This window comes from Sinocyclocheilus grahami, unplaced genomic scaffold (assembly GCF_001515645.1).
Source record: "Sinocyclocheilus grahami isolate Dianchi unplaced genomic scaffold, SAMN03320097.WGS_v1.1 scaffold113.1, whole genome shotgun sequence".
NCBI lineage: Eukaryota > Metazoa > Chordata > Actinopteri > Cypriniformes > Cyprinidae > Sinocyclocheilus > Sinocyclocheilus grahami.
In genome coordinates this window covers 882917-905702 of record NW_015505292.1, presented here as the reverse complement: position 1 = coordinate 905702, position 22786 = coordinate 882917, and the positions used below count along the sequence as shown (strand labels likewise).

The following is a 22786-nucleotide window of genomic DNA, read 5'->3' as shown; positions in this document are numbered from 1 at the left end:
CTGTTCAACCCGCATTTTCTATTGCCCTACACCAACCCTACTTATTATTATTATTAATAATAATAATAAAGATTTTACCATAAATGATGCAATTAGAAGCTGAGGTTGCCGGAAATATATGCAAAAAATACAGAGACAATAAATGTATTGTGAGATTTAGGTAGGCTAGCTTTATATTTTACTGTTGCTAACTGGTCTGCGTAATTTAATTACATCATATTAACATACCAACATATTTGAGCTATTATAATCTTTATATATATCTTTCCCCATACATTATAAGGAGTAGCCCACTGTCTATTAACAAAAACATAATTTCAACATTATAAAAGTAACAAGTTTGACTAGTTTTTCGTTTTCTGTTAAAATTACTAAGAATTTTGAAAGTGCTTTAAACACTGCATTGCCATTTCACTTAAGTTGCTTAGAGTCCATACTAAAGAATGCGGATAATAAAATGAAGCCAACTCATTTTTGATTTATCCTGATGAGCTCACCAAAGAGAAATTATCTCAGCATAATCTGTTGTGCAAAAGCGCGGGCGTTAATCTGTGTCTAGAGAAGGCAAGGCACATTTATGTGGATATAGTATCTTAGAAATGGGGTTTTAATGGGTTAAGCGTCCGATCAGCTGTACTCCCTCTATTTGGTAAAGAGAAAACAATCGTGCCATTGCTTGGAAAGCAAGCAGAAATTAGTTTCGGTCACCGAGGCTAAGCTATATTTCCTGCAAACCATCTGCTTTATAGGTACAATAGAGGGATTTTCAAGTGCTTTGAACGTGCAGAAGTCTTCTTGGGTTTTCTGAAGGTGATGAGGTGTCTTAATACGACTGCGCCGGGTGGTGCTAAAAACAACTGATGCAAATCTAACGGTCGCATTATTGGGTAAAAATGGGAATAATTAAATGCTAATCACTTATGGGTCTGTTATTGGCATAGAGTTTTAATACTTGTTTAAGCAGCAGCAAAAGCTGTCAACAAATTACTGCATTCAGTGAAGCAGTGATCACTAATGTGATTTAAGATAGAATGATAATAAAGCTACAACTGCTATTTTAAGTTCTGGTTATGTTGGCCAACACACACACACAGGTTTGTTTTTATGGTTTATGGGGACTCTCCACAGGCAATGGTTTTTATACTGTTCAACCCGCATTTTCTATTGCCCTACACCAACCCTACCCCTAAACCTACCCCTCACAGGAAACTTTGTGCATTTTTAGATTTTCAAAAAAACTCATTCTGAATTTTTTATAAGCCTTTTGAATTATGGGGACACTGCAAATGTCCTCATAAATCACCTTCTCGTTGTAATACCTATGTCATACCCATGTTATTATACAAATTTGTGTCCTCATAAACCACATAAACATGCACACACACACACACACACACACACACACACACACACACACAAACACACACATATATACATTAAAAAAGCTTGGGATACTGGGCCGTAATAAATTAATAAGGGAATTAAAGCTGTCCCAAAATTACTTGTGAGATGCCACTCTACTCACACAGCGATGCCTCCAACAAAGATTTCTCTGTTTTTACTAAGATGGTTGCTAAGACTTAAGATGGACTAAGACGGCTGTCGAGCTGATGCCGTTTTAAAAAGTTCTGAAATATTGTCTAAAGTGTCAGTATCACAATCCATTTGTGCGAAAGAGCAACGCCTTGCGCATAATTTCATGGAGATGTCCTCGCCGTGTCATCGCTCAGGGCTCACGCGGACTATGTCTTCCCCTCCTCTTTTTTCCTGTCCAAATCAAAGCGCACGAGTTGACTTCGCGGAGATAAATTTGAAGGTAGCTGCAAGAAAATGAATGGTTAGTGGCACAAATCCTGACAGAGCAGCGGTCAAACGCCGTTAGTCACAGGTCTTAGCCCACAGGCTTTGGGATTCACCTCTTTTGGTGCATCTGACAGAAGAGCGTCTGTCCCGATAAAAGCCTCCAAGGAGAAATCCTTTTGTTCGCACTTTTTCTCGTTTTATAATATATTTGATCGGTAGGCGTTGGCCATTTTCCCCCTGCGGTTCAGCAGCAACACTTGAAAGGCTGTGCTTTGCCATAGCACATTAAACCTTATCCACGTGTGGCGCAGCATGTTCTCTGACCCAGCTCCTCACACAATGAATTTCCTATTTTTTACTCTCTGTAACTCAATGGAAGAAAATGTATGTGACCTATGAAGCCTTATTCAACCTTGTTTACCTTATTCAGTCAACCATTAGGGAAAGAAATGTTGTCTAGAATTGTTATTGCGGACATCTATCTATCGATCTATCTATCTATGAGCAGAAAAGAGAGGTTTGTAGGCAAAGTTATATAAACATTTTTATTCAGAAACTGCTAGTAAATTCCAGATAATTACAAAGAATCAGGAAGTAACACAATGGATTAAACTTGACATTTTGAAGTAGACAAACTGATAGTATTTTCATGTATATAAAGTAGTCCAAATAATCTTTGTTTTATTTAGCCTACAGCTTCAAAAAAATCATTTTTACAGCGTATCCTGCGTTAGCTTATTTGTTTATTTATTTATCAAACAAGCAATGGACATTACATGCGTAAAATACACCGTCAAATGTCTTCATCTTTAACCTTTTTGTCATTCCTACTCGATTTTATGAGTTTTCAGAGATTTTTTTTCTATTGTAATTTCAAATACAGTGGCTGAATAACGTTAGTAATTAACCCAACACTATTTTTACTTCTAAGGTTTCAGATAAAATGATTAAAATGTTTTTGGGGTTCCCCGCCCACCAATATTATATTAGTTATTTTTAGAACCTAGTTTTCCTTTAATTTATTATTTGTTGCAAGGTGTAGAATGCCTATAATAATAATAATATACATTGCGTTTGTAACGACATGACTATGATGATGATTAAATATAGAGTCCCTGTTTTTTCTTCTTCTTCCTTAAAACGCCGTTGCCTGTGGTTTGCTTGTGGTGTCTAATCCAATCCGAATTTCTTCTGTCCAATCAGCACACGCCGCCTCTAGAGTAAACGGAACTCACGTGGAGAATTTTGTTGAACTTCATTGTTAGAGCTGTCACCCATGAAAAGGCTTCTCCAGCGGTCCTCTATAAAACCCCTGGAAGAGAGAAGGACAGGCAAGAGCTCCTCATTCTGTCCTCTTGGACTCTAATCTACGCGAGCCTCTGCAGTGAGAGAGTAGCTGCACGTGAATTCCTCGCTGTCATTTTCAACAAAAAGACGGTGCAATGATGTTGCCAAGTGTTATTGCGCCACCTTCTATATACCCGAACTTTCTGCGGCCCTCGGCGGCTCTGACCTTGCATCCAACTTTACAGTCAGCGTTCACAATGCACTCGAGTTTCCTGGTGGAGGACCTGTTGCGGATCAGCAGACCTGCCACCTTCATGCACAGGAGCATCCCGTCCCAAAGTGCATCTCCTCCGGCCACAGGAGCCACAACACTGAACAACTTCTCAGCAGTCCACGTCGCCATGTCTACGTCTTTGCCAAAAAGATCAAGCTCTCCACAAACATTAATTTCAAACGATCCAAATTACTTGAAGTTTGGAGTGAATGCGATTCTCGCGTCAACAACACGAAACGGTAAGTTTCTTGAATGATTCTATAGTATCACCTTAATGCTACTGATAAAGCGTCAAAAACAGTATTCGTCTTTGTTTTGTTTAAAACACGCTCATTAAGAACTTGGCGACATTTATGTTGTAAACGTATTTTATGTCACATTCAACTTGTAGCCTACGTTTCATTTGATTAAAGTCCACTTTATTTTGTGTCATAGCTTCACCACCACCTTCAGTGCAAGGGATGAATGCGAAAACATTCCCGTTCCCATGTTTTGACGGCTCATTCCACCCATTCATCAGAGCATCATATTTCCCAGGTGGGTTCCTAAAAATCGCGGTGTCCTGTCTTAATTCGGTCTAACTGATGGGCCTTCAGAATTTGCTTCCAATTCTGGAATTTGTAGGACATTGTGGAATCAGTCTCGCTAATTTGATGCCCTATTTAGCAAACGCAGTGACTGCTGACATTTTGCACCGCTTCCCCTAATCCACAAATTAGCCGGAATTGTCATGGTCCCAATTTAAGGCGGGTCCGCTCTCACAAGCAAACTGTTGGCGTTTCTTCATCGCTGCCTTTTCCCACCGAGCCAGTGTACTTAGTTACTGATTGGCAACAATGCTTTCAGCACCATGACCAATTGGTCAGCTCCCTTTGGGCAGCCACACACAGACCCGTCGTTGACTTAAGCATGCTGCTGATAGGCATTTACCAGTCATGGACTAATTCCCCTATTAGCTTCTATTCAGTGTTTCAATATTCTCACAAGACCACATATAGTTTGGGGAGTCTTCACGGGACGTCCAAGCAAAAGTTTTGGTCTCATGTAGCAGCATGAAAATTGCGTAACATGGTGTACTAGTCTTAATTAGGCTACTGTGTTCACTAGCAATATAAATTGATTATTTAAGTTGCTTAATTTATTCTAAACAATGTAATGATTACTATAAACTATATTTGTATATCGGTTAAAGCTAAGTATACCTAAAATAAAACCAATAAAAGTGGGTCTATTTTGCCTTAAGCTTCATGTCCATCAATCCAATGAATGCAGGCTACAAATAGCCTTGTGGATCGTGCACTCATTCAGACCGACGATAATAGACTGATTCTTTTCACCGCGGTGTGAATACGTCAACAAAACAACTTGAGCAGTATGAATGGCTTTTCGTGTCCATTTAATGAAAATATTTGGGGGCAAACATAGTCCCCCGCCATCAGTATTCTCAAAATGTCCCTGGCATGCCGTTATGTTTAGTTTTTAAGTGTAAATCTCTTTTGTGGCCGTAATATATGGCTTTAGTGGCCTGTCCTAAGCCTTTTTCAGTCAGTTCATTACTACACAATTACCGTCCACGCTTCATTAGCTCCTCTATCTTTCACTGGAGCGCTCTGAATGACTGCTCGCCCTTGTTACCATACCAATGCTTTTGGGAACCAAGCAATGTGCTAATTAGTTTCCTCGATCCGTAGCCTATCACTCAAACGGATTGGTTTAAAAAATATTAAAGCCCAACTTTCATTCCATGGCCAAAGACTAGCCTACTTCCTGTTCTTAGAAAACACCCATAGCTTATTTTGAGAGAAACGTTGATTTTAATTACTCTGTTTGGTTGTTTCTCATAGCGTCGTCCTCAGCAGTGCCTATTGCCGGAACTTTCGCATGGCCACTCACGGCTCGAGGGAAGCCGAGGAGAGGAATGCTTCGACGGGCCGTCTTCTCTGACGTGCAGCGAAAAGCGTTGGAGAAGATGTTTCAGAAACAAAAGTACATCAGCAAACCAGACAGAAAGAAACTGGCGACGAAACTTGGCCTTAAAGATTCTCAGGTAAGCTGATGTTGTCCACAAACACTTTTTATATCGTACTTTTGTGGGTGTCTGAGGTAAACTGGTGTGCTCATGTCTTGCAAACTCTTTCTCGTCAGGTAAAAATTTGGTTCCAAAATCGAAGAATGAAATGGCGCAATTCCAAAGAAAGAGAGCTTCTTTCATCAGGAGGTTGCAGGGAACAAACACTGCCGACGAAAATGAACCCCAATCCTGACCTGAGCGACGTTGGAAAAAAGTTTGAAACTGACGTGGCTCTGCTAGAAAGCCCGCACGCGCCTTTCTGTCCGCCGCGCGGGGATCACGAGCTCAACGTAGATTTACATTTCACTTCGCCTTCCATCTCCAGCAATCCCTCAGACTTCTCAGAATCAGAGGACGAGGAAATAACCGTTTCATAATCATTAAGCAGATTGTGTAATTTCCAATGAATTATGTTTATGCACAAAACTGGAGAAAAACTTTAAGAAAAGTGGTCTTGTTTGACACGGTAGCTGTGTGAACTTTGATAGGAAACCTTCCAGTTGAAGAGAGAACGTTGCAGCCGCTGCGTTTTTGGCAGCTTGTATAGTGTTGTGTATGAATAATTTGTATGGAATTTTTATACCAAGATTATTATAATCTTTCTTAATGATTTGGGATACTTTGTCTATAATCTTAAATACGTAGATGGCACAATTCTAACGTAAAAGTCTTATATTTTGTATACTGATGTTTTTGTAAAAAGTGTATATACATGTGAAAAAAAATATTTTTACAAATTAAAAACCCAAAGCAAAATACCAAATTTTTCGTTTTTGTTTGTCTTCCTTGAAAATAACATTTTGTGTTATTTACATGACCCAGTATACAACAGCTGTATGATTTTTAACCAAATGGAAATCATGACATTTTTTCTTAACCTATGTATTTATATCTGAGAGCCTGGCGTTTCAACAAACTATTGCCAAAATGGATCACATTTCCTAGTAGTTCATGGTCCCCGATATTACAATGCCTGCCAATAAAGGTGAATGAAACAATGTCACTACTCGTTTACTTCCTCCTCAACTTCTGACAAAAAACAACGGTTGACAGTTTGTCACCGAATAACTGACATGACTCATATTTGGGCAGGAAAATGATCACATTTACTCCAAAAAGGGTCACATGCAATCAAGTTGAGACTGAAAAAGATCATTAAACATTAACAACTTTACATAAAACAATTCCTCTTAAAGACTACACAAACAAATAAAACATGAGGCAAATATTTACAATATAGTACAACTGAAAATATACACAAACTCAATCAAAATTCAGTCTTGTTTCTGAAATTACCAGCAATTTATAAGTAGATACTAACTGCATAAACAAAAAAAGTCATATAAACTAATTTCTTTATTTTCCACACAAATGTTTTCACCTGTAGAAGTGTTCAAAGGAAACAAATATATTGGCAGTACTTGAAGCACAGCAAATTATTTGGTGGGATCGAACAGAAAAAACAAAATTAAGAAATACTGCATAAGGTCTTCTATTAAAACAAGTTCTAGAAAATTATTTTAAAACGAACCATTGAAAAAAAAAAAAGTGTCTTTTTCTAGTTAAACAAAATGCAATCTTTCAAATAAAGCAACTCTCAGTAATCTACTTGGACTTCATGCAAATGTTTGCCACATTAGGAAGACACACTAACCCCCAATTCAGGCTAAATCACATCACACAGATCCTTGTGCCGGACCTTTTTGAATGTACAACTACCCCATGATCTTCTGTATGTATAGACCTCAATGACTGACACAATAGAACATAGGCCATCAACCCTGCTCCTGGGGACCCACTGTCCTGCAAATTTTTTCCAACCTGCTTCAGCACACCTGGCCTGTAACTTTAGAAGTTGATCCTGAAGATCTTGATTATTTGGTTCAGGGTGTGTTTGATTAGGGTTGGAGCTGAACTCTGCAGGACAGTGGGTCCCCAGGAGCAGGGTTGAAGACCTATGCAATAGAAGGTTCTTTCTCCCCTCAACAAGTATTTTTAGATAAACATACTCTCACAATGAACAAAGTTGACTCGTTGTATGCTGTACTTGTAGAATTATAAGAATCTATAAAAGTGTGGTCAGTTTTGGTTTTAAGCCTTCCTGATATCAACAGTATTGCAAGGTAATAATGCCTCTGTATTGTCTGTAATGGTTTTTATTCACTGAGATTGTTTGGTAAAACCTTTTCTGTTGTTGACTAAAGTTTTCGAGAGATTCTGTTTTGTAATCTTTGAATGTAACAATATTGCATAGAGAATATTGTACTTCATAAAGAGGCACAAACTATGCTCCTGGCACAAAATTATAGAACTTTGATAAGATAATCATATCATATTTGCTTTCAATGTTATCTAGACTTTTCCAAACATCTCTTTATGTTATGCAAGTGTGTTACCAAAACTCTGTTTTGTTGTTGAAAGGCAAACACAATATGGTTCATATTTCACTATATTTCTCTGACAGGTGAGGTCCCACAGATAGTGCATCATTCGAAGGCTATAATGTCCTTGCATTATTTGTATTTGTATAAAGTTACAAATCTTTAAGACAAGTTAGCCCGTCTCAACTTATAACAAGAGTTGTAAGGCGTTATTATAAAGTTCAGCACCAAAGTTGTTCGCTAGTACATAAAAGTCACCCAACATTAGATACTATTTAGAAAGTTTAATATATGACTGAAAATAAACATGAATTGGCAAGTTTTGAATTCAAAAGGAGTTGTTACAGCTCAACAAGGTTTGTCTCCTTTTTGAACACATTTATACCGCTATCTAGTGTCCATTTCAGGGAATGACAATCTCTGATGAATATTTAACTTTAAAACATGTTATTTTCTTGCATTTTAGGTGATGATTAGGGTGCGATGTGACTTACGGAGCAATAATGATTTTTCAGGGTTTCCAGCACCCTGTTTTGCAGGTTACCAGCACCAAGATTCATATACAAGCCGAATTTGATATTAAAAGGTCTCAGAAGAGTCCAGCATGTCATCTTGGTGACTGTTGTTGGTGGAATCACTGTCGTAGCTCTCCGTCCCTGTGCAGTGAGCGGTCTCCTTCAACCTCATTAACATATTCATCTGTGGTAATAGGAACAGGTTATTACATGGTAAACAGGAAAAAAATAAAAATAAATACAGGTGCATCTCAATAATGGTGTTGGTGTGTTTGACTGGCCAGCAAACTCACCAGACCTGAACCCCATAGAGAATCTTGTCTTCTTCTTGTCAAGAAGAAAATGAGAAACAAGAGACCAAAAAATGCAGATGAGCTGAAGGCCACTGTCAAAGAAACCTGGGCTTCCATACCACCTCAGCAGTGCCACAAACTGATCACCTCCATGCCACGCCGAATTGAGGCAGTAATTAAAGCAAAAGGAGCCCCTATCAAGTATTGAGTACATGTACAGTAAATGAACATACTTTCCAGAAGGCCAACAATTCACTAAAAATGTTTTTTTTATTGGTCTTATGAAGTATTCTAATTTGTTGAGATAGTGAATTGGTGGGTTTTTGTTAAATGTGAGCCAAAATCATCACAATTAAAAGAACCAAAGACTTAAACTACTTCAGTCTGTGTGCATTGAATAATAAATTATTATATATTATATAATATATAAATATAATACATTTTTAGATGTTATTTTACTTACACAGAAACTCATACATCAGAGATTTTAAAATAATAATAATAATAATAGAATATATATAGAGAAAAACTTTTGGTTCTTTAATATGAGCAAATATCGATTAAAACATACTTAAAACATACCAGTGGGTCTTCTTCTGATTTTCCCTGTGCAGGTTGCTTGCCTGGACTGCCCTCCTGAGATATATTGTACCCATCAAACCCTACGTCCTCTGGCCGAAGTCGCAGCAGGGAATGCCACTCATGTTGCTGTGGACTTGCCACCCAAGGGAAGCTGTCCATCACCCACTTGGCCGGATCCTCCCATGCTGCCTTACGTCCATACATCTGCAGAACACATGTACAGTTATTTGTTTATTTGCTTTAGTGTCCCAATATTGTAATGATTGTAATGCACCTTACCAGCAGCCCTTCTCTGACAGCCTCCAGCATGTAGGGGAGGATGGAGTAGTTCCACAGATCGGTGAACCACACTCTTGAGCCTTCAACATCCATTGGGCAGGATAGAAAGAGTCGAGGTCCTGTGATGGACAAAAGATGTTTTACACAAATCAATATATTAAGACAGTTTAGAAAAGTTTCATAATACAGAAAAGTGTGCTTTTACTTATATTAAACATCATTAGGAGTTGAGAAATTCTCAGGAAACCATCTGAATAATTGCGCATAACAGCATGTTTCCACACTCACCAATTGTGACATCGGAAGAACTATGTGTTTCCAGGAAGCGGTTGAGATGATGCCAAACACATGGGATCCACTCAATAATCTTAACTAGCTCGCTGTTCCTCAGACGACTGCTGATCTCAGTTTCTAGAAGCTTCCGTCGCAAGTACCGACCCAGAAAACCTTTCACTGGCTCAGTATGATTGGCACATAAAATCCACCTGAAATAAGAGACCAGGTACAAGACCAGATCTGCCTTTATCCATGTATAATAAGCTTGAGCAAAATAATGCTTGCGTGACCTCTTGTGGAGACTTGGGGTATAGCAACTAGCTAACCCCAGTTGTATATGATATAAAATAGAAAATTAATTTATTTTATAAATTATATATTTAAATTATTATACAAATTATACATATATACACACATATATATATATATATAGGTTTGAAATCACAGGAATAAATTATTTTGTAAAATATAGTAAAACAGAATATATATATTTATATATATATAGGCGGTCAAATCGATTATATATATAGCACAAAAAGGTTATTAAACAGTATAGATAAAATTCCAAGTTATACCCTAGTTATACCCCTATATTTTACATATTTTTTTTTACATTTACGTATATAATTAAGCAAAAATGGTAAATTAATAGTAATATTAAAAATATTACAAAATGATAGCAAATTGAAATCTGAATGAGATGATACCTAAAATTATGATGAAGCTGTAGATTTGGAGTGGGTGATGGAGTTTGATTCATGGTTCCAATGATGTAAGGACTGTGAGAAAATAATACAATTAAATATACATGAAGTCTACTGGGAAACAGGAAGATTTAAACAAAAAAAGAAATCTGCATTTTCAGTTTTTCATTGATATATAAACTGTTGTGTGCGTTGCTCACCACTGGTGGTTCTTGCAGTTGAGCAGGCCGTTGAAAATCTCGGCCAGTGAAGTGACGTGGTGAAGGTTATCTAGTATAAGCACCACAGGAATGTCAGCAGCATGTACATTGTTTTTACACTGGTCTGCCAGGCTGGACAAGTACTGCTTCAGCTCCTATATAAAACACATTGTGCTTTATTACTGGAAATTTGCAACATGCTGAAAGCCCACAATTTAACTAACACTGAAAATTATTAAATGAATAGGATATAAATCTGTTATTAAGTTCTGTATTATTAATTCAATCAGTTTAACTGACCTTAGTAGTTTTGTTATCAACATTGAAAGTGGCGATTGCTTGATGTTCCAGCTGTTTTCCCTCTTTTAGGACCATGTACTCGGCCAGTCTGCTGGCTAGAAAGCTTTTCCCTGTGCCAGAAGGCCCTGAAAAGATTATTCGTCTGTACTCCTCAAGCTGAGAGATGTATCGCTGCAGAACCGGCTTTGGAATGAGCGCCTCGAATGCCAAACGGTCCTCACTATTAACAGACAAGTCTGTAGATGGAGAGAGAAAGTCTCTGTCAGAGACCTGTTGTCAATGTATGCAATGGTGTGGTGTCATGTTTTCAAGACTAGTTTCTTCTACAAGAGCAATAATTGTACCTTTCAGCTTGACAGAGATAGTATCGCTTTCTCCCACAAGATAACCGCATGGCAGGAGTTCTGGTGTATCTGCATCACTGGCGCGATGGATGTCTCCAATGCTGTACTCCAACACACTGTCGGTGTTCAGACCCAGCTGTGTGATAGGATCTATGTAGATGATATATTCCTGTTGGAGTGAAAGGAACATGACATCTTGTGTTGTGAAGAAGTTTTTTCATAAGATTTCAGCTTAGAGGTGTCTAAGTATCTTGTACCTTAAAGAGACGTCTGACTACCCCATCTAGGACATCCCATCTGGTTTTTCCACTGACACCAATGCAGCCTAGCATGAACTGAGAAGGTCTGCATTCCTGCCAAAAGCAGTACAAAGAAGAGCTTGAAGTGGCACTGATGAGATCATTCTTCAATTCGAGTTTTATTTTTGCTGAGAAGTCTTGAGTTGTACCTCTTTCCACTCTGGATATTTCTCCAAACTGACCACGACCTTCACATGTTGTCCCTCTTTCCAGGAACTTCCATCTCCACTGTCTTCTAGCAACATATCTATAATCCAACGGAGAATTTCAATAATACTACTTTGAAAGAACACTACAATTCTTGAAGTTAGGAAGTCTTTTATACCTAAGCTGGTGGATTCTGTGAGGCTAAGTTGAGATGAAAGGCCCACAGAAGAAGGGGAGATGGACATCTGAGAAGGAGCTCTGCTACCGCTGCCTCGGCTCTCAATCTTTAATCGGTCATTCTCTACTTTCAGCCTCTCGATCTCGATCTGTTAGGATCAAATTAATTTTGTGACAAGTAACAAAATTGGCCTCCGCATGAAACATATTGAATATATATGTGAGTGTAATTATGTACAAGCACATTAAACATATTGTCCTATTAAAGCAGATGCTCACTTGCATGCGGTTCATGGATTCTCGTAGTTGGTCCAATTGGTGGGCAGAGCTGAGGGCTTCCAATCTGATGTCTGTAAGTTTCATTTCTTTATCACGCAGTTCACTGCGCAACTGCATGACTGTTTCGGCCTCGCTGTCTGTACACTCAGAGATCCTGTGACAAACACATGTAATATCAAACAAAAAAGCAAATAAACAAGATTAATTTAAAATGCATCAATAAAAAAACAAAAAACAAAGCAAAATTTTATTAACACAACAACAAAAAATGCATACAAAGCAAAAAAAAGTAAAATAAATAAATAAATAAAACAAGATAAAAACAACACAAAACATTTAAAAAAATACAAACAAATAAAATGATTGGGGTGTTTTGTTTTTAAGATTAGTTCATTGTTTTGTGATTTGGACAAATCATCAAATATTGATTAACCGTGAAAGTGAATTTTCCATCAATGAACTGTGGAAGTAGTGCATGAACACCTCTGAACAGAAATAGCAACAATACTAAATTATTTATGAATCAGGGCACATAGTGTTTTAAAACTGTTAATTGCTCAGAATGACTAATTTAGGAGTCATTGGTTGAACATCTGTTTGCGACATTGTGTTTAGGGAACTGATCATCTGAGATGTATTGAGATGAAAAATCTGAGATGAGAAATATTGGTATTGTTTGTGCCATTCCCTTTACCGTGCCAGTGAGGCAGACCTCATGGACTTGCTGCTACAGCCCCAGACAGGCCCGTGTGCAGGCAGGGAGGACAGTTGAGGACTATGAACATACACATATATCAACCATGAGAGAATCTCTGAGGGTGTTCCATGTTGCATCATCTATAAAGTGTTATATCCGACAGTGCCATCACATTGAGACTTACTCTGTAGCTACATAAAATTTGGGTGTGTGTAACTATTTAGTTCATAAAATGGGTGGTATTTTCCAAAAACCCTACCTAGTTCTAGACTAAATCACACTGTAAATGGAGCTTGTCTATTATAAATCTTTCTTCCATCCAAAATGAGAAGTTTCCAGAAAATCTAATATTTCAGAAAACTCCTGGTTAGCGGTGTGCTGCCTGAACCAAACCCAGCGAGACCTGGACTATTATTATTATTACTACGGAAAAATAAGAAATAATAATACGGTGATTAATAATAATAACAAATTATTATAAAAACAGGAAATAATAACTTAACTAAAATAGATACGTTTATAAACAATAATATTTATAATAATACTAATATAGAATTAAATAGTAGTAAATAATTATAATTTTTTAATGTAGCTTCTGCACACTCATTCTGAGATAAATAGGATAAGGAATTATGGGTTTAGTCTGGGTTTGTTGTAAAACTATTCTTATTACAGAAATTGTAATACTCATTATAATATAATCATGCATTCAATAAATGTATAATAATAATGAATTGTTAATATTATAGTTGTTGTTGTTGCTGATGTGAGGAGCTTACAGGGAGTTGGAGTGGGAGTTGCGTATCATGGGAGAAGAGGCCGTCGAGCTGTTATAGGGGAGTTTGGGTGAAGATGGCAGAGAAGAGTCTGTCATCTCTTCAATGTCCGAGTGAGAGGACGCCGATTTGGGAGACTTTTTCTTCCCGAATGCTTGTTTAAAGGAGCTCCGCAGCTGTGGAAGAAACAAATCTGTTACTATGAAACCTTCAACACACAGCTGTTAGTAGTTAGTTTCATTTTTTTAAGTTTATCTTTATGAATTATCCCTTTAAAATATTCCAGGAATTAAAAAATATATTTATCCCATTGTACCTCATACACCTGTACCATGGCATGAAAGCACAGGGAAAATCAGACAAAAAACATACTTCAATACAATGTAGCTAAAACACCACTCGCTCTTAACAGTTAGCAGAGTTTATAATATAATCATAAAATGTGTTTGGATCTAGTCTATGACACATTCTGAAGGAGGGAAGATCACCTGCGTGACATAAATCAGATAAATCTAGTGATGAAAAACTGGTTCTAGCTCTAAAACTGCACAACAACATCAACACTTCGACAACAAGGTTAGCATTGCATATGTAGTTATCAGGTAATTTTCCTCCACCAGACGATACAGCCTGAATGCAAGAGGACAAATGATTGTATGATATTGATGACTGATATTTATTCTACACTTTCAAGAAAAGCAAACACCTAACGCCAAGAAATATCAACCCACAATTCTACGTAAAATCCACTAAAGTACAAGTAAGACACTTTTTCTTTCATAGGTATTCACCTTTCTTCCACCACATGAAGGCTGATGACATTAAACATTAACAAATGAAAAAAATAAAAATTTAAATGGTTAAAATAAGTAAATAATCCAATAATCTAACTCTATCTAGTCTGTTTAGTCTTGGAGAGAACCATGTTTTAGGAGAAAAGAAAGTATTTTGGCATTGGATGGATGGGTTTGAACATTTACCCAGCTTTTCTTCTTCTTCTTGTTCTTAGCGTCCAGCTCCAGGTTGCTGCCAATGCTGGAGTGGCTGGTGGCGCTGGTCATGCTGGAGACGCTGTCTGATGAGGGCTGTCTGTGGATCCGCAACTCTCGCTGAGACTGAGGCGACCCGTTGACAGAGTCGAGAGAAACTGAGGAAGAGAAATAAAAATAAAAATGAAGCATAGGCAATACATGTGATGCTGTTTATTTTATTGTACTAAAGTTATTGAGATCTCACCCTTGCGGTTTGTTAATGTTGGATCTGGTGTGTTAATGACTCCATTGATCGTGGCTTGAGTCGCTGAGTTCTGCTTCTGAAGGAGTTCAATGGTCTTCCTCAAGTCATTTAGCTCTGTGTCCTGCAAAGAAGTGATATTAAACAATTTGAATGATATTTAACAATAATACATTTTAAGAGACCAAATGAGATACAATTTAAGCACTCTTTATGAAGCTTTTTCTTCGTGGGGAAATTCCAACATGGAGTGTTTTTTTAGGTTATAGTATCTTCATGAAGACTTCAGAAATTCTCATTCTCACAAAAATAATAAAACACAATCTTTCTCACACACACCTTCTGATCTGCTGTCGTCGTCAGGCTCTGCAGCCGGATGGTCATGTTTCCTAAACTCTGCTCAAAAGCCGCCACAAGATGAGCCTGGGGACAAACACAATTTCATTTACAAAGTAAATCAGATTTATTTTAATAAGCAAAATGCCAAAAATGGACAAAGCAGTAGTAGAGTTAAACCAGATGACGAGGAGTCAACTAAAATATGATCACATTTCTAGAAAAATGTGGGCTGCTGCTTGTCAGTAATGGATCCAAATATGTCTGTGAGACTGAGTTTTGTGATAAAGACAAGCTGTGGCAAGACCTCGGGTTGTTAAGCTGACATTTTTAGAGGATACAGAAGCATAAAAATAAATTGCCATTGCCAGTTTAAAGACCAATAACCTCATCTAATGTCAACAAAAACCAAGAACATAAATACCGAAATATATAAATATTTGTATATAAATAAATACAAAATACAAATGAAAAAAAAAAAAGATAAATAATACTAATACAAGTAATAAATATAATAAACTATTTTATACTCTACTTTTATTATAGCACTTTTTATATAACTGATATATGTATATATTATAATAGAATTTTCTTATTACACACACACACACACACACATATATATATATATATATATACACACACAAAGTATATATATACACACACACACACACACACACACACATAGACACATAAATATAAGCAATCACTAAAATATTTTATAGATCTATATAATAGATATGGGTAACAAAAGCATATTCATAATATTTTTATATTAAATAATACTAACAATTAATATCACACACACACACACACACACACAACGCACATATATATCTAAATATAATATAATATTACTTTGGACTGCAAGTGAGAGAGATTGTGATAATATTACACAATATACACAAAACAGATTAAACTCAAGAGTCCAAACAAAATCCTCAAACCAAGCAGCATCCCAAACTCCCTCAGGGTAAAATCATACTAAACAACCAGCTCTAAAAAGTCAAACAGAGCAGTCAGTCCAAGATCTTCAGCCAACCTCAGTGAGTTCTCGCTTGCTCCATTTACTCTGGTTCTTTGAGCTGCTGCCGTGGCTCTTGCTACTGCTGAGAGGCTTTGGTTTAGACCTCTCACAGACCCTCCTCAAAGATGGGTAATGATTCCGACTCCGAGGATGCCAGATAACTGCTCGACTGGGGTTAGCCTTGCCTGTCAACATCTTGAGGTGATGAACTGTGTACGTACTGAGACACCGAGGACGATGTGCACCTTAGATTTCTGTTAAGTTGTAGCTGCCAAAAATGAGCAACCACACTCGTACACAACACAACAAGCATATCACATGCAACATGAGCCGATAATCAAGGGACTGGAGATCTGGATGACTTCTATCAGAGGGAGTCAGAGGTTTGTGTTTGGGCATGTGCTGTTTCAAACATCAGATAACCTTCAATATAGTGTCCTCAAAGGGTTTTCGTCCAAGCAGAATAGCAGTCGGTGCATTTGTGTGTGTGCAAAACGCTTTAACAAATACCCAGAAGGGCAAAAGCCTCTAGTTTTGTTTGTGAAGCCTGCATGAGAGCTGACAGATGGATAGGGGTTTTAGGATGTGACGATTCATTAGGTTGTGTAGGCCAAATGCGGGCTGTCATATCTGTTGTTATTGAGCAAATAATTCCACTTAAAGGTGCATCTCTCTCGCATACACACACACACACACGCAAACACACACAATTACACACCGTCTTACTCAATATGATGCAGGCAGCTGGAAAAATTTCAAAACACTAGAACAAAGGCTAAATCACTGTTTTACCAGCTGATAAAGACGTACAAATGTTAAGACAACAGCTACTAACCACATATTTGTAGAGATGAGTACCGAAACTCGGTATTTAATCGGTCCCGGGGCTAAATTATGAAAGACCGGAGTATCGATAAGCTCTGACGTTAACGGTTCTGCTATCGGTACTGGAGAAATTAATAAAACACACATACATTTATTATTGCTATATATACATTATCTTGCAAATTCAATCTCATCAGAGTCGCCAGCTGTTTTTCAAACATTTTTCTATGATGCATTTTTGCTATTCGCAATTCAGAAGCGAGATTGCGCTCACGCGGAGGAGCTTCAGCACGTGCAACATGAAAGCCCTGTTTAATTATGATAGAAGAGAGAACTAAACATTCAAACATCTGCTTACACTTTAGGCCTGTGGCTGTTTTATTAAGCTAATTTTATTTTTTTTTATTTCGATTTTGGCTTCTAAGGATTATACAAAAGAAGACATGAGGTAAAGCTATTAAAAACGAGCTGATTTTCGTATTGTGCAACTTCTTTCCCTTCACAGTGGTGCGCATTCGTTCCTCCCTAAAACCCAAACTTAACATCAGCATCAGCTCAATCGGTGATTGTTGTAAGATGCCGTCTTTACTGTTGCTAAATTGCGGGACATGTTTGATAATAAAACGTTGAAAGCACAATCCGCACAAGAGACGCTGTTCTTCAGGCTGAAATGTGTGCTTTTTGTTATTTGTGTAAGACAATAAGCAGTATTGATAAGAGTAGTAATACCGTTAAAACCTTAACGATACCCATCCCTACATATTTGGTGACCCCATAATTTCCGAAGTCAACCATTTAAAAATTACCAATTGACCAATGAGCACTGATGTTAATATATCTAGGTAACATTTTTAGCAGATATTTATGGAAGCCTGTTTATGGCCTTTTTTAGCTAAATAAATAAAAGGTAATTGTGATTTTAATCAACTGAATTAATAAAAAATAAAACAACATTTATAATTGTGTATTTATACATTTAAAATATTTAAGTTGTAATCTTTTTGTTATTATAACTTCATCTCTATGTTGTGACCTTTTTAAAATTAAAAAAATAATTAAAAAATGTTTTTGAATTGCAAATGTATATATTCCAGATGATTTTTATAAATAAAATATTATTAAATGTTTTATATTATTATATTATTAAATTCGTAATACTATATTATATTATACCATGTGTAATTTTTCATTTCAATATATATATATCTCATAGAATGACTTTTCAAAAAATAAATAAAAAAACAAATACAAATATGGTACCACTTCACAATAAGGTTATATTTGTTATATTTGTTTTGACTGAATCACTTCTACTTCTGCTGCACGAGATTAGAACACATTTTTTATCATTTTCTGAGTCATGAAGAAGTCTACTTTTGTGACACTAACAATGCGTTCCTGTCACGTAACACACATGCGCACTTCAATAAGCCGACAGAAAGCGGGTTATTGCGTTTACATGCCGTGCGAAATCGGAGTAAGAGGCAAAAAACTACCTATCGGTTTATGCTTACGCCGTTTATGACCTTACACCGATAAAAGAAAACGGGTTACCGCGTTTACATGACCAAGTGCGTTTTCGGCTTAAGCATAATCGGCTTAAGAACGTGCATGTAAACGTGCTCATTAATAGATACAGCTATTGATTTTTCTAATGTATTAGTAAATGTTGGAATAAACATTAACTAAGATTAATAAACGCTTTAGAAGTATTTTTCCTTGTAAGTTTGTTAACTAATGAAGTTAGCTAATGTTAACAAATGGAACCTTATTGTAAATTGTTACTATATATATATATATATTGCTCAAAAGCTATGCTATGCAGATTTTGAATTGAATATGAATGAAAACTAGTTGAAAGAAAGAAGCAATTCAGTGTTTATTGCAGGTGTATTGTGGGTAATTGTCCAGTGTACTCACATTGGCACTGAGCTGTGTTGTGAGAGCTGAGACCTTCTCCTGCGACGCATCCAATTCCCTCCTCAGCTTACGGATCTAAACACGCATTCAATTCAGTTATTCAAACACAAGTCATGCTGCTAAAAGCTGACTTCTGATGCTAATGTGAGACCAGTTTGTGGTTTCTCGTATAATAATGTGCTGAGGAGAGACTAGAACCTTGATCAGCATGAAAGGGAAACTATGGTAGCAGACATAAAACACAAAGACTAAAGAGTAGATATCAAGAACATTTACCACGAAGACTGTCATGACAAACACAGACATTTTCAAAGGTTCAGGAGAGTTACATCAAAGTGTTTAAAATTACAAACCAGCTGAGAAAAACAGTGTTTTGGACAGTCTACAGGCTCCCATGTGCAACACAGTCAATAATTTACATTATAAGAAATGAGGGATGCTGTTCTCACCTCCATCTGAGCCTTTTCCTCAGGCTAGAGATAGAAAAAGAAGAAAAGACAAAGATTAATGGTTTGGAATTAAGTTTTTTGAGCATCTGTGTAAAGAAAGCTACTTAAGAGCAAGAGAAGTCTTCAAGTAGATTTTTACCTTTACCTGATAAACGTTCAGTTTAAACAATGGTTAATTTCTCCTATCTGTAATGCGATTACTCATTATTTCTCATTAAGTCTGACATTTATGACCGTAAAGCGTACTTGATTTTAACAGTGAAAATTCTACACACTTCTTTAAGTTTTTACAGCTAACTTGTATGTTTGTAAAACTAACAAAAGAATCACAAGACGGCCCGAACATATGAAAGAACCATTGAACTTTAACATTTAGCATCAATTCAATCGTTTGACTCACCGTAGAGTAAACTGACGATGTGCTAGAGACTAGAGACAAAGATGAGCCATGAGCTGTAGAAAGAAGAAAAATACAGTCAAAATAACTTCAATCAAAACCCAAAAATTTTTTTGTATTGCAGTAGCACGTGAGCCATTGAAAAACTAGCATGAAAAAGTAGAAGGATAAACTAGCATAAGCTGAAACACCACGAAGTGCTTATCACCTTCAAATGGGCTATTGTTAAGTAAACAATACCTTTATGGCCAGAATATTTCTGATAAGTTATATGTTCAAGTGTGTTTTTTCTTGATATCGGTTATTGCCAAACCAAAAACCCTAGCAAAAACAAAAGGCAACAAAAGTGTGCCAAAATAAATATACTATGAAATCATTTGTGGATAAAAAGGTATTCAACTTGCCATTATGATAACAAGTTTTTAAATCTCCTTCATCAGACTGCATATTTGAAAAGAATTATGAGTGTGTTCCTCTCATTGTATTTTCAAAATGAAAAAATAACTATGTCAAGTGGTGCTTAAACTAAACTGCTTTTGAGGTTGCAAAAAGGGATCAGTCTTTATGACTAATCTTTATGCCAAGGAACAAACGGTTTCTTCACGGTCCAAAGATATTGCTTAAGGGGGAGTTTTAACCCCAGACAAAAAGCCTAGACAAGAATGACTGTTTTTAAATAAAAGCTGTTAAAGCTAATTTTTCTATTTTCTTTGATGCATAGAAAGTTTAAAAGAGCAGCATTTATTTGAAATCTTTAGTAACATTGTCTTAACTTTTTTTGTCACTGTCTTTACTGTCACTTTTTATCAAAGTAATGCACCCTTGCCGAACAAATATTAATTACAAAAATAAATCTTACTGACCTCAAATTTTTTAATAGTATACCTAATAGTATTTTTAGTTGTAATTATTTTTTTAATTAGCAAAAAAGCTAATTAAATCACTTCGATAAATTGTAAAAACATCAAATTATGTAGTACAATAATCTAAATATAAAATCTTAATATAAATGTATGCATTAATGTCTCAATTTTAACAGACTACCATGGTATTTATTAAAATACCTTGGAATACCATGTAAATGTCATGGTACATGAATATAGTAATCATACAATACCATGGTATATCAAAGTACCATAATACCAACATTGTACCATGGTGCCACCACAGTGCTTTTAAAGGTCTGCAGTGCACATTCATTTCAACAAATACTAATTTATTTAACGGTAATTCCTCTCTGAGCCAACCTTTTCCTTTTTAAGCCAATAACAAACAGACTTTGGGCAAAATTAACCCTTAAAAAACTGCACAAAATTGAGGACATGCATCATTGCGAACAGCAACTGTTGTTCTTTTAACAAGCCTGAACACCACTGGCTAAGTTCACTGGCACATTGAAATCAACACACCATCACTACCTTACAAAGACATTAATCATAAACGCAGAAAGCAAAAGAGCCTTGGGACAAGTGGTATTGAGCCAATGCAGGCGAGTTAATCATCAAATCAACATTAACTGTGGGGTAAAGGCTGCCAGGCCAACAAAGCCGCTCTTTGTTTGTTTATGTTTTTGGCGCAAGCAAGGACGCAAGTTGCAGCCTGACGTTGTCAAAAGCCCTAACATTAATGACAACCTATCATTTAGTTATTAGCTAACAGAACAATGCAGGTCTATTTGCTATTTTCCAAAAACATGACATTATGGATTAAGCGGTGATAGTAAATTCTGTCAGCAGACAGAAATTACACATTCGTATGATACTAGCTCGTAGTCTTCTAATACAAAATCGCACACATTCACAAACGTTTATTTTGATCCATCAAAATCATTCTGAAGTCTCACCTTCCTCCAGGCCCACACGGAACGATCCGGAGCTACTCATAGTGCGGCTCTTTTCCTCCAGGCTCATCGAGGGATTCCTCAGACGTGGGTCGCATGGGTTGTCGTGATTGTCCTGACCATTGGTGCCGCGCAAAGTTGCTATCTGAGAAGCTGTGCAGGGACTGCCTGGATTGTCAACACAGGGATCAAGGTTAAAAAAGCACTACGATTGAACCTAATGACATGAACGTGCATTCAAAGTTCACAATAAGGGGGAGACTAGTAGATATTTTAATTAAAGTTTTCAATAAAATTGACAATTCTAACCTAAAACTTAAACTTAAATTAAAACACAATTTGAGCTGCATTAAGTCTGCTGCTAGTATTGGGTAATAATCCAACAGATTATCTAAAATAATATTTTACCCTTAATCAAGTTCTGGGTGATACCGATATATCGGTAATTCTTTTTTAATAATATAATTATTAAAAAATAATATAAATATAATTTGATAAATTATTATTTAAATCTTATCAAAATGAACCGATAAGATTTCATATATACAGTGGGGAAAAAAAGTATTTAGTCAGCCACCAATTGTGCAAGTTCTCCCACTTAAAAAGATGAGAGGCCTGTAATTTTCATCATAGGTATACCTCAACTATGAGAGACAAAATGAGAAAAAAAAAATTCCAGAAAATCACATTGTAGGATTTTTAAAGAATTTATTTGCAAATTATGGTGGAAAATAAGTATTTGGTCAATAACAAAATGTCATCTCAATACTTTGTTATATACCCTTTGTTGGCAATGACAGAGGTCAAACGTTTTCTGTAAGTCTTCACAAGTTTTCACACACTGTTGCTGGTATTTTGGCCCATTCCTCCATGCAGATCTCCTCTAGAGCAGTAATGTTTTGGGGCTGTCGCTGGGCAACACGGATTTTCAACTCCCTCCAAAGATTTTCTATGGGGTTGAGATCTGGAGACTGGCTAGGCCACTCCAGGACTTTGAAATTCTTCTTACGAAGCCTCTCCTTCGTTGCCCGGGCGGTGTGTTTGGGATCATTGTCATGCTGAAAGACCCAGCCAC

The 22786-nt window shown here is 36.7% G+C and overlaps 2 protein-coding genes across 2 annotated transcripts in view; one reads left to right on the top strand and one right to left on the bottom strand.

Moving 5' to 3' along the window:
* Positions 1-3071: 3071 nt before the first annotated feature.
* LOC107589218 (homeobox protein DBX1-B-like) lies at positions 3072-6081 on the top strand. The gene is made up of 4 exons (XM_016277580.1): positions 3072-3603; positions 3800-3901; positions 5209-5411; positions 5510-6081. Exons 1-4 carry the CDS (start codon positions 3246-3248, stop codon positions 5810-5812), a joined length of 966 nt encoding a protein of 321 aa, XP_016133066.1. The 5' UTR covers positions 3072-3245; the 3' UTR covers positions 5813-6081.
* Positions 6082-6630: 549 nt separating this feature from the next.
* Positions 6631-22786, bottom strand: part of LOC107589197 (neuron navigator 2-like) — a 90173-nt gene continuing 74017 nt past the window's right edge. The window contains exons 19-39 of the mRNA XM_016277561.1: positions 21715-21879; positions 19875-19927; positions 19475-19498; positions 19026-19100; positions 15257-15340; positions 14921-15041; positions 14665-14831; positions 13688-13860; positions 12906-12986; positions 12212-12365; positions 11934-12081; positions 11758-11855; positions 11567-11662; positions 11310-11478; positions 10966-11201; positions 10666-10820; positions 10469-10540; positions 9774-9970; positions 9486-9604; positions 9207-9410; positions 6631-8515 (exon numbers count right to left, since the gene is read on the bottom strand). Coding sequence (XP_016133047.1) covers positions 8396-8515; positions 9207-9410; positions 9486-9604; positions 9774-9970; positions 10469-10540; positions 10666-10820; positions 10966-11201; positions 11310-11478; positions 11567-11662; positions 11758-11855; positions 11934-12081; positions 12212-12365; positions 12906-12986; positions 13688-13860; positions 14665-14831; positions 14921-15041; positions 15257-15340; positions 19026-19100; positions 19475-19498; positions 19875-19927; positions 21715-21879 — 2711 coding nt within the window. The 3' untranslated portion in view covers positions 6631-8395. The remainder of the gene's footprint in view (positions 8516-9206; positions 9411-9485; positions 9605-9773; positions 9971-10468; positions 10541-10665; positions 10821-10965; positions 11202-11309; positions 11479-11566; positions 11663-11757; positions 11856-11933; positions 12082-12211; positions 12366-12905; positions 12987-13687; positions 13861-14664; positions 14832-14920; positions 15042-15256; positions 15341-19025; positions 19101-19474; positions 19499-19874; positions 19928-21714; positions 21880-22786) is intronic.

What these genes read in the sequence shown, in the direction of transcription:
- LOC107589218 (XM_016277580.1), top strand. Translation starts at nt 3,246, where the DNA reads ATGATGTTGCCAAGTGTTATTGCGCCACCTTCTATATACCCGAACTTT. An exon ending in CGCGTCAACAACACGAAACG is followed by an intron (nt 3,604 to 3,799) that starts GTAAGTTTCTTG and finishes TTTGTGTCATAG; the next exon opens with CTTCACCACCACCTTCAGTG. An exon ending in TTGGCCTTAAAGATTCTCAG is followed by an intron (nt 5,412 to 5,509) that starts GTAAGCTGATGT and finishes CTTTCTCGTCAG; the next exon opens with GTAAAAATTTGGTTCCAAAA.